This window comes from Impatiens glandulifera, chromosome 5 (genome assembly GCF_907164915.1).
Source record: "Impatiens glandulifera chromosome 5, dImpGla2.1, whole genome shotgun sequence".
Classification (NCBI taxonomy): Eukaryota; Viridiplantae; Streptophyta; class Magnoliopsida; order Ericales; family Balsaminaceae; genus Impatiens; species Impatiens glandulifera.
In genome coordinates, this window is record NC_061866.1 from 14,340,992 (window position 1) to 14,353,978 (window position 12,987).

General features: G+C 32.4%; 1 protein-coding gene across 1 annotated transcript; it reads left to right on the forward strand.

The window, feature by feature from the left end:
• The first annotated feature begins 7,837 nt into the window (after positions 1–7,837).
• LOC124937388 (putative uncharacterized protein DDB_G0287191) lies at positions 7,838–8,588 on the forward strand. The gene is made up of 2 exons (XM_047477648.1): positions 7,838–8,004; positions 8,063–8,588. Exons 1-2 carry the CDS (start codon positions 7,926–7,928, stop codon positions 8,311–8,313), a joined length of 330 nt encoding a protein of 109 aa, XP_047333604.1. The 5' UTR covers positions 7,838–7,925; the 3' UTR covers positions 8,314–8,588.
• Positions 8,589–12,987: the final 4,399 nt, after the last annotated feature.

Consider the following 12,987-nt stretch of genomic DNA (forward strand, 5'->3'; position numbering starts at 1 on the left):
GAAAAAAAAATAAAAACACCGTTGTAATTCAACTTGCTATTTGTTTGAAAGGAATAGTAGTCTTAGAGATATTTTCGGAAATTAAGGTGACTATGGTTGAAATTCGACCAAACCCTAATAAAAAAACAAAAACACCGTTGTTGAGTATCAAACCCTGGTCACTCGCATGACAAGCAGGAATAGTCACCACTATATTACAACGACTTGGTGTTTGACTTTCTAATATAATTAAATTTATGGGTTATCCCCTCTTCTAGCCTAACGACATTAAGATGTGGATATCCCCAACCTCTTTGAGAGGTTCTGAGTTTGAGCCCATCAAACGGCTAATTATGCGTTTAGTTAAATTGTTTAGTGTGTTTGCGGGCTATGTGCTTAACCCCATTGTGACCATATTTTTGATTTCCTCTTCTAGCCTAGCAACAACAAAATGTGGATATCCCAACCTCCTTGAAAGGTCCTAGGTTCGAGCCCATCAACTGATAAGTTCCGCGCTTAGTTAAGTGTGTTTGCGGGCTATGTGCTTAACCCCATTGTGACCATATTTTTGATTCCCTCTTCTAGCCTAGCGGCAACAAAATGTGAATATCCCCAACCTCCTTGAAAGGTCCTAGGTTCGAGCCCATCAACTAATAAGTTCTGTGCTTAGTTAAGTGTGTTTGCGGACTGTGTGTTTAACCCCTTCTGACATTATGTGTTTACCCCACCAAGGTAACCTAGTGGTAAGAGTCGACTTAAGAGATTAAAAGATCACGGGTTCGATTCAATCTGAAAGTCATTTTTTTATCTTTTTATTATAATTTCTATCGATTTATTTGAAAGAACTAGTGTTCACTTAGAGTTATTATTAGAAATTGAGGCGACTATGGTTGAAATTCGACCAAGCCCACAAAAAAAACGTATTGAAAAAAGATAATAAACAAGGTTGCCAAGGATCTAACCCGGGTCACCTAAGTGACAAACATTAATATTCACTACTATACTACACTAACTTGGTGATTGACTTTCTCAAATATTTAAATTTATTTTTTTATCATTAGTATCAAGAATTGAAATCTAAACAAGTTGTTGGGGATCAAACCCGGGTCACCCGCGTGACATGTAAAAATATTCACCATTATACTACAACGACTTTAACGATTTTGTGTATGACTTTCTGAAATAATAAAATTTATGTTTTATCATTATAGTCAATATTTGAAATCTAGAAGTATTGTTTAAAAGGACTAGTGGTCCATTTATAGCCAATTTTAGAATTTGAGGTGACTATGGTTGAAATTCGACTAACCCCACATAAAAGAAACGTAATAAAAAAACAAAAATATCGTTGTTGGGATCTAACCCGGATAACATGCTATGAATTCAGTTTCCATGGTAGAAGAGGCTACAAGTGTTTGTTTAGCACTCTTCCATGATATAGCTCCTCCAGCTAACAGATAAACATAGTCTGAAGTCGATCTTCTATTATCTTGGCATCCTGCAAAATCGAAATCAAAATACCCAATGATCTCAAACTTATTTGACCTCTGATATATGAGCATGCAATCTCTTGTTTTCTTTAAGTATATCCTAACTCTTTTGACTGCTTTCCAATGATCTGATCACGCATTACTAAGATATCTGCCTAAAACTCTAACAATATACGCAATATCAGGATGCGTGCATACTTGAGCATACATCAAACTTCCAATAACCGAAGCATAGACAATTGATTTCATTTATTCAATTTGAAGATTTCCTTTTGGGCATTGATTGCGACTAAATTTGTTTCCTTTAGCGACAGGGGTATCTAAAGGTTTACTATCAAACATCACATACCTTTTAAGCACTGTATCAATATAGTTTCTTTGAGATAACCCAAGGATACCTCGAGAACGATCTCGATATATTTGGATTCCTAATACAAAAGAAGCTTCGCCAATATATTTTATCTCAAAATTCTTTGATAAAAAACTCTTGGTTTAATACAATATGCTTAAATCATTTGTGGCAAGTAGTATGTCATCAACATACAAAATAAAAAAATTTGTTTACTCCCAACAAATTTCTGTTACACACATTCATCAACGACATTTACCTCAAAATCAAATGAGATAATAATTTGATAAAATTTGTGATACCATTGACGAGAAGTCTGTTTGAGCCCATAAATGGATTTTCTCAATTTATATACCATATGTTTTGAGTCTTCTGACACAAAGTTTTCTGGTTGCACCATATAAATTGTTTCTTCAATGTCTCCATTTAGAAACGTTGTCTTGACATCCATTTGGTGAAGCTCCATATTAAACTGTGCAACGAATACTATGATTGTCCTAAAAGAGTCCTTCGATGAATTTGGAGAAAAAGTATCTTTAAAGTCAATCCCTTACTTCTGAGAATAACATTTTTCTACAAGACGAGCCTTATATTTGTCAACATTACCCTTTGAATCCTTTTTGGTTTTAAAAATCCATTTACAACCGATATGTTTCTTTCCTTCTGGTAATGTGACAAGTTCCTAAACTTTATTGTCTTGCATTGATTTATACTCTTCGTCCACTTTTCAGAATTAGTATCTTTCATAGCATGAAATGGATCTAATCTAGAGGAAATTCTAGAAAATGGACATACATATATAGGATCCAACTGTATGAAGTTGGAAAAATAGTCTGAAGATTTGAACCTATTGAGTAAGGCAAAAGAAACTGCATAGATATAGTTCAAGCTCTGGAATATACCTGCATACATATACAATTCTGAAGCCCTTAGTCATTTTGCAGGTTTATTAGGTAGACCATTATACATGGACCCAATTATTGAAGGAGGAGAGCACATATAATTTGCTAGAATTAGCATTGAAGTGCATCTTAGAAGCACACTACCGAAAAGTATGTCAGTAGTAGACAAAAAAGGAAAACCTATTGTCATGAAAATCACTTATGAGTGAAGGCCAGATAGATGCTCTTTCTGCAATATCTTCCAACATGCAAGCCCGAAATGTGATTTAGCAAAGGAAGAAGATCAGAAAATACATAAATATCAGAAAGTAGAGATGTAGAAAAATGAAACAGATGTGCCTTATATTCAAAGAGAAAAATGAGGTTAAAGAACATGAAACAAAAGATAAAAGAATTTTTTTACAAGAAGAATGCAGTACGAAGAAGGAGATGGAACCTCAATCTAATCATGTTGAAGAGATAATTAAAGATTCATAATTAAATCAAGTTGAAGTGGTTACTGATGAAAACAGAGAGGAAGATACTCAGGCTAATCAAGAGAAAGAAAAACATTCCAAGGTTGATACAAAGGAATTTTTAAAGTTGAAGTAAATGAAGACAATGATCTAGAAATTCAAGCTGAGAACAACAAGGTGAAGAACATGGAAATCATGAAAAATAATTCTTTCTATCAAATCAGAACGGTTCATATAAAGAAAGAAACCAAAATTAGAATATGCAGTATTCATCAATATTTTCAGTTCATCCCCATTTCATTGTAAGAGGAAAGAGAAGAAGAAGGAAAATGGGAAGAGGAAAACAGCCTGTTGATACAATAGGTTGGTATAGAAATAAAAATTATGATTGAGATAATTAGGACTTTATACAGTTTATAATATTTGTTTATATGTTAGATTGCTACTAATCAGGTTCTTTAAGGTCATTTGATTGTCATCCCTTAATCATAGATATGATTTATCTAGTTTTGATAATTGACCCTCTCACTTTTGGGATTTTAATGAAACAGTTTTAACCATTTCCCTCTAAAGAAAAACAAATATCTGTAATTAGGTGTAGCCGAAACCAGATAAAATGGCTGCAGCTGAAATTGCATTCATCGGATGAACACTCAGTCTTCATCTAACGCGCCAAAGCACTTTGCGTAGCCCGTTGTAGCGGAAGGAAGCGCACGCCAAGGAGAACCAAATCAACTAACGGGACGTCAACCCCGTTAGCCGAAAATGCTCAAACGCCAACGAATCTAGACGGAATGCTAGGACGCCATCAAAACGATGACGTTTGACCTCCGATCGCCTTCTTCATTGCAATGCCATCTAGATAAGCCTGAAGAACCCGTGATGATCTTGGATTTTTGGAACTCAGCCATTGGTCCACCAAATGAGCTGATTCAAATCCCATAATAATCACCCTACAATGTTGATCATTCTCCCTACAACTGTAGGCTTCGTCACTGCCTATTCCGACGACTACAAGCCAAGACCCGTCAAAAACCATTAATGTTTTTTGACTGATTCAGCCCACTTGGCTTTCCCAACCGACTTAGGATGAGTATAAGTACCTCCTTAAGTCATTACAAAGCTAAGAACCAACACACAACCCTTAAATCGAAGAAAATCAAAATCCGCCATTAAAGCTTCAAAGCTTCAGATTTTTTTGAATTTTTTGTTTAAGGCCTTAAAGCTTGGATATAAGCATCCAGAAAGCTTCTCTAATGATCAAGAAATGTTCTTCAATCCTTGGTAAGGTTCCAATCAACCTCTAATTTATATTTACAGTTTGAATTTGAAAATTTATATTTACAGTTTGTATTTGAAAATTTAAATTTAAAATTGTATAAGATTATATGTTTGTTGTTTAGGGTATTTTATGGTTGAGAATTCATCCTTAGATGATTTATAAACTATCTGGATATGATAGAACCGATCAATCGATCTAAATAACAAAAACCCAAATTTGAATTAAAAAAAAACAAGTTTGCTGTTATTGGGTTAATTCAGTTGAATCGCAGCCCAAAAAGCTTCCCAACATGATTGTAATTATGTTAAACAACCTTTTGATCATGTTTGATCCATCACGATCATATTTGATCAAAATCAAAATTTTCAAAATAAAATAAAATTTTTGACTTCTTGAATCGGTCAAAACAAACAACTAGTGTTCTTGTTTTGGTACCAATTAAATATATGTGATAAAATGAAGCTACTGAATAACTCCTTTCACTTCAAAACAACTTTAAAACAAAACCTGATTTTTTTTTATCACAAACTGTTTTGAACAAATTGATTATCATCTAGGTCGATCCATACCTTGAGATGATGATCAACATGTTCCAAGGAGCTTTGTGAAGCTACCCAAACTCTTAGATCACAAAATCAGAGCTAAAAAATGAATTTTGAAAATTGGATCCTTGTGTTCTTGAGGATCGAGGCATATTAGCCTAGGACCGAGAGGTCTGACCGAAGATCGTTGGTCCAAACCAAGACCAAGGACCAAAAAAATCGACCTAAGACTAAGACCTATGACCAATATTCTTGAGTTAGGACCGAGACCTAAGAACGATATTCTTGAACTAGGATTGAGCGATCCGATTCTCATTTAGGACCGAGAGGTTTGAGTCTGGGACCGAGACTTATAGAACCTAGGACCGAGAGGTCTGAGTCCGAGACCGAGAGGTCTATGTCCAAGACGGAGACTCCCAAGACCAAGGACCGAGAGGCCTAACCTTGGGACGAGCATCCCAAACTTTAGACTGATAGCTCCCGAGCCCGAACCGAGATGTTTATACACCTCGACCGAGAAACCTAGCCCTAGGCTAGTTTAGGACCGATAAGTTTTTACACCTAGACCGGTAAGATCAACTAAAGACCGAGAGTCCTTAACACCTTGACCGAGAGACTTCAGTACTCAGATCGAGAGCTCCCGAGCCCAGACCGAGGGTCTTCAGACCCGACCGACGAAAATGAACCCTAGCCCTAGAACTCCAGTCCTAAAGCCTGTTTGGTTTCACTTTTAAAAGTCTAAAATTATTTTTGTAATTTTGGGACTCCAAATCATTTTTAAAAAATCCCGAAAAATAAGAAAATGCATTTTAAATATTTTTGGGATGTTTCCACAAAAATATTTCGATAAAAGCTTGTTTGGTGTTTATTTTTAAACCCTAATGCCTTTAAAAATGACTGATATTCTTCAGGTATTTCCACCCTAATTATCATCCACAACAGGTACCCGCATTTTAAATATTGTTGTTTCAATATTTTAAATAACGCTAAAACTTAGAAAAATGACTAAGACCGGAAGAATAATCGGTTAAAACTCAAACGTTATACAACTAATTTTCAAAAAGCCAACTTTATAAGTAAAGACCGTTTTTAAAACGAGTACGGAGGATGAAGCGCAAAAGCTCTTTCTCGTGTATCACTAAACTACGAACTAAAAGAAAATTTTGATCAACTTTGGTCAAAACTTTGGCTTTTCATCTGGGACCCGCTCCTAAGGGGTCTTTTCCGGGAGTTACAACAAATATTTAATCAATCAAACAATCCTTAACGAATTCAAAATTCATTCTCGTTTTACATTTTAACTTGATTCTTCTATTGCGTGTGACCCATTAAACCTCTATAGTTTTTAGTTGATTATAATCAATAAATTAATTATAATTCAGTCACGAGAATATTTCTAGCAAAACACTCGTGACTCCTAATGTTCTAGAAGTTAATTGGTATTAACTTTGACGAAGTGTCAAACCTATCCGCTACTATTTATCTGTGAATCTTTATCTCGTTGCGCTTTATACTCGCTTCAGTTATTTGAGTATGATTATTAATTGTTAACTCCCACTAAACATTAATATCACATCAAGCTCAAGTATTATTTTCTTGTCATCCAAAAACTTACTACTCCTTTATTCTATTCTCAAGAGACCATCAACCCGAGTAAGAATGTCATGACCATGGACTATTGAGTAAAGTTTCTACAAGAGGCCTTATATTTATTATATTTTTTACAAGAGTTGTGACTTTTATATTGACTACTCACAATAACACCGTATACTCAAATCACCCATGATTTCTTTAATTTGTTTGTTAGGAGAACAAATTTCTATTAGTTTTGATCTTATTATTAATAGGTTATTATGTTAGAGGTGAAGTTGAATCTTTGTCAATCGATTATGCCTGAATGTCAAGCGGAATCCCATCCAGAAAATGTGTATGACTAATTTCAGGTTTCAAACTATTTTCAAATGGACCAAAATGTGAGATGTTTTTTATCCTTGATTAAAATGAGAAGAGGCATAAATACAATAGGGATCAATTACTTGTAGTTTTAATTTTATGATTTGAGAAAAGCTTAGGTAAATTCTTAAATTGTATAGCAATTTTAATAACTTGAAATAAAAAACTCATATATTGAATGGAGTTTTGATTGTTCAAATATTTTAAGTTTTAACCAAATATATTAAATTTTAAGTTTGGTTGGTTTTATTAAAAATTTAAGCATAATAAACTATCACTTCATCCACTTTTACCAATTCATCATTCAAAATATTAAAATATTTTTTATTTAAAATAAAATAAAATAAAATAATTTTATTATTATATATTGATATCCTTTACATATTTTTATTAAAAAATAAATCAATATTGTAAAAATACCATCAATATACATTATTTAAATAAATTAAAGTTTATAGAATATAGTTTTTAGATTAGGCTTTGTTCGGATTGAGATTTTTTTTAAACCTTATAGGGAGAAAAAATTAGTAATTGTTGATGATTTTGATAAGGTAGTGATTATTTTTGATAAAATTACTTAAAGAATATTGATATATATAAATAAAATAAAAAATAATAATTTAAAATATAAGGTATTCATTATTTTTGATTAATGAAACGTGGTATATAATTGTTAAGAAGTGATTGATTGGAAAATTGATTTTGTTTGAAAAAAAAAAAAAAAAAACCAATATAAGTTAGAAAAGAGAAAGCCTAAAAGTTAGAAAAGAGGATATATATTCTTTTCTTATGGTCTTTCCTGGATAAATGACTTATCTACTACCTACCACCTACTACCCACTACCCACATTTACTAAGATCTATCTCTAGCCTTCCCTTACTAATTAATATAAATGTACACAATTCCATGAACTAGTTTTCCCACACCTAGATAGAAAAAGAGAGAGTATTCAGAAATAAAGGGTGAAAAGTGATGAAATCCAAATTAGCAGCAATGGTTTTAGTTGAAGCAGCAGCAGGCAGAGACCAAGAGTATACCAAAACCATGATGAGTAAGCAAACATATATACATGTTGTCTTTATGTACCTAATTACTTAATTGAAAATCAGGTAAAGGAACCCACAAGGAATTAGAGACCGAAATCAAACATCAATTCATCCACTCTCAAAGCATCCAAGATCATTACAGACGATTAGAGTACAGCACTCAAGATCATCAATGGTCCCATGGACACACTTTTCCGGCCCCTCGTTATAAACCAAACCCTAGTCCCCCACCCCCACCCTCACCCTCACCCCCACCCGGGCCACCCCCACAGGCCCCACCACCCAAGGCACGCAGTGATATCAGAATAGTTTGAATCATGACCCAACTGGTGTTCTTAAACTGAGAATCCAATTCTAGTGTTAATAGTCAATCCAATGACCTATCCTTATGGGTTTGGATTTTTTGCCTTCAAAATTATTGATTTAGTTATTATTTTAACAGACATGGATTGTGGGTCTTTGTTTTTCTTGCATTCTATCTAAATTAAAAGGCTGTTTTCTTCTCAAATATGCAAAGGCATGAGAAAGCAAAGTTAAATTGTGAAATTCTGTCTTACACATGTTGTTGGTTTTGATATGGATTTAATTTGCCATATTTTGTTGGAATCTCCAAATTCTTATGTTAATTTAAGTGGATCATTTGAATTTAGAAGATTGATCATGAGTTTCATTTCCATATACAGATACACAAATCAAATCTACATTTCTAACTAAATATTATATATATATATATGGACAGTTACCAAGAAACCAACTTTTAGAGATCTTTATTAGTTATTAGTAGCAGCATACAGGATTAGTAGCAAGCAATCAACTTCATTAGAGATCCTCATCAGGTAAGGAAAAAAAATGAAGAAAAGGAATTATTGAGCAAATTAAATAAAATCTAAATAATAATTATGTTATAGCCATGTTTTAAAACACAGTAATATATATATATATATATATATATATATATATATATACATATATATATATTAAATGGTACATGAAAATGAAAGTGTGTTAAAGTAATGACAAAAATATTACATAAAAATTGCAGAGGAAATTGGAAAATAAAACAAGGAAAAAAATACAAAAATTATCAAACACAAAGATCCTCTAAAAAAAGCCCTCGTTCTTATCAAAAATATTTAATTGTACAAATTTTAATTATTAAAAATGAAATGATTGAGTAAAACATTTTATAATTTACAATATATTATGTAATATAAATACTATTTTTTTAATGTTTAAAATATTTTAATAATTGATATCACTATTGAAGAAATAGATAAAAAAAGATAATAAATTATTCAAATAAATACTCTATGTTCAATGAAAGAAAACATATTAAAATACCTTAAGAAATGAAAGTGCATTTGATTCCTATAAAAAAAGTAATTGTGCAAAAGTTTTTTTCTTTAATGCAAGTAGAATTTGCAGTGCTCGGCCTAAGATTTCAAGGCCTGAGGTGAGCACAAAACTTGGTGCCCTCAAAGCTTAATATTTATACATATATTTTTTATCGATTTAAATATAATAGTATTTGTAACATGAATTCTAGAAATAAAATATCATCATAAGTAAATACTAAAAAACAAAGAAGATCCAAACAAAATATAAAATTCATGTTCCGAACTAGTACATAGTCACTTGAAGTCTTCTTTCTAATTCAATCCAACTAGTGTTACAATCAATATGATCTTTACTAGTTTCATGAAGATTGAGGCATCGACTGATATTCTACCAATCTTTGTATCCTTCGTCAGCCAAAAAACCAAGTTTTGCCATGGTTCTCTGAGTTTTGAATAACTTGCAACAAAAACAGAAGATCTTGTCCATAGAAATAGAGTACACTAACCATCTCCTGTCACTTTTCTCACCATTTGTCAATTCTCTCTTATAATGTGATGGATTGAACGAAATACCCACTAATAGTCCTTGGGTCCAACTTCTTTTCTTGAGGATGGTAAACTCTTACTTCAGACGGACATCCCCAAACGCGTACATGTCGTAAACTCACTTTCCAACCTTTGAATAACTCAAATGGCGTCTTTGGGACGACCTTTGTTGGAGCTCGATTTAATATGTACACTATCGTCTTAAGAGCTTCAGTCCATAAAGACTTAGGAAGTTTGGAACTGACAAGCATACTATGCACCATGTCCAATAATGTTCGATTTCTTCTTCTAGTTATACCATTTTGGTCCGGAGAACCAGGCATATTATATTGGGAAACAATCCCATTTTCTTGAAGAAATCTCGCAAATGGACCAGATGCTTGTCCATTTTCAGTGTATCTACCATAGTACTCTCCACCTCTATCTGATCTCACGATTTTAATTTGTTTTCCACATTGTTTCTCTACCTCATCTTTAAAGATTTTAAAAGCATCAATTGCTTCATTCTTATTATTAAGTAAGTAGAGATACATATACCGCGAGTAATTGTCTATAAAGGTGATAAAATACTTATCTTTGTATGCATCCATATCTTGACTACAAATATATGTATGAATGATTTCCAATTTATCAGAACTCATCTTGGCACCTTTCTTAGACTTGTTTGTCTGTTTTCCCTTAATACAGCCAATACAAGTCTCAAAATCAGTAAAATCTAGAGTACCGAGTACCCTATCATTCACCAATCTTTTAACTCTATTAATGGTGATATGTCCCAATCTCCGATGCCACAACATAGATGATTCTTCATTCACAACACATCTTTTAACACTAACAGTATTATGAACGTGCATGGTAGATAAGGTTTGATCATTTTGCAAATTAAAACGAAAAAGATCATCCAACAAAATATCATTTCCAATAACATCAGACTTATAAGTTAAACTTAAACATGAATCTAAAAAGTTAAAGGAATAACCACATGACACTAGTCTAGATACTGAAACTAAATTCCTAGCAAAATTCGGAATATATAAAATGTTTTGTCCAAAAACAAAATAAAACCACTACTCACATGTGATGGCATCTTGTTTCCAGAATAGATGTTTTGTTCACTTCCCACTAGTTTCCTCAGGTTTTACAATCCCTGTAAGGAATTAGTAACATGGATTGTAGAACCAGAATCAATCCACCATGTGTTATGATTAACATCAATCATATTGAATTCATAACAAAAACACTTCCCTTCTTTTTACAGAAAAAAACTTGATTTCTTTCTTGGTATCCTTATGGGGAGGAATTTTGTCATTTCCCTTGTCCTTGGCCTGATATTGTTTCTTCTTTCCTTGTGTTACCATATTCACTTTCTCACCTTCTTCCACATCCAATCTACCCTTTTTCTGAACACACATGGTCATTAATTCATTGATTGACCATTTATCCTTATGTGTGTTGTAGAAAATCTTAAAAGGGTTGTATTGTGAAGGAAGAGTGCACAAAATGAAGTGAACAAGGAAAGAATCCGACATTTCAACTTCCAACGATTTTAGCTAAGCCGTTATGTCCCTCATGTGCATGATATGCTCATGCACACCTCTAACCCCTTTAAGGGTTAATGATGAGAATTATAAAATAAGGGTGCTAGCCAATGCTTTGTCCGTAGACACAAACTGATTATCAATTGCCTTCAACAATGCACGGACATTATCATACTGCTCGATTAACCCCTAATACCATCACATATTTTGGTATTTATAAACATAATGCAGAGAAGATTAGATCGCTCCCAATTTTTATAAAGATCAATATCATCTAGAATACTTTCTCCAGTTATAGAAGGGGGTCATTATTCCTTATAGCATAATCAATGTCCAACCATCCCAAATAAAGAAGAATTCTCTCCTTCTAGATCTTATAGTTGTCCCCATTTAGCTCGGGAACGTCCAGTTTCATATCAGAGTAATTAATAGGCTGTACTGTTGTAAAAGAAAACATGCTCATTTTATCAAAACTTGAACCTAACTTAAACCATATAACATGTTACCAATGTAATTCATGTTGATAAAAAAATGAATCTAGAGACATAAAACTTGTTTGTGGACTAAAGTTCTAATTCTATTAAATTCATTTTGATTATATGATAAAACTATTAAATTAAGTCTCTTTTTTAATCCCTATGGGTAAATTAGAATACAAAATTTAATATCTTATCCTAATTAATCATAAAAATGTGATAAAAATTCATGTGGGATAAAAGTTATCACATTTCTTATGATTAATCACAATTTAATGTCATTAATCAGATGTGATTCTAAAAACTATATATATAATTTTAGTTAATTAGGGATACTGTGGCTATTCCTTAATTAATTAAAATCATATGAATCACTTGAAATTAAATTAAACAATATCTCATTCATTGCAAAATAAATTATTTATGCAATTCATAATGAATGATCTCTTAAAAATAATATCAAATATGTTATTTTAAATCAAATCGTACACTTTAACATATTCAAAATCGTGGCTCCTTTTCACTAGAATTTAACTATGCGAATATATAAACAAGAATTGCCATCAGAAAAATTGGGCTAAGTTTATTAAAAACATGATTTGTATTTAACATGCATCTAATTTCATAACTTAGTCTTAGAAAAATTGAATACATGAACAAAACCATAAATTCATATATCCATAATAATTAGCAAGGCAAGGGCAAAACCATTCACTAATACCAAATGTAAGTTTCAATTTGGTCAAATCATGCAATTAATGCGGAAGCGAAAAACAGATTAAGTTACATACCTCAAGTCATTGCTTAATCCCTTAATACCTTCTTCTATGATTTTGTTTGGTACTTCTAGACTCTTGTTTTTCTCTCTTAGATGGTATATGAGACTTAATGAAAAATGAGCTTAGGGACCTTTTATATACAAACCATGGAAGCAATCTAGAAACTTCTCTCCATCAATAAAGTTATAGATATGTGTTTCTTTCATGTTTGGACAAGTGGATATTTAGCCAAGTGAACATTTGGCTAAGTAGGGATATATTTGATCCTACTATGTGTTATTTCCATATTTGTACAAGTGGACATTTAGCCAA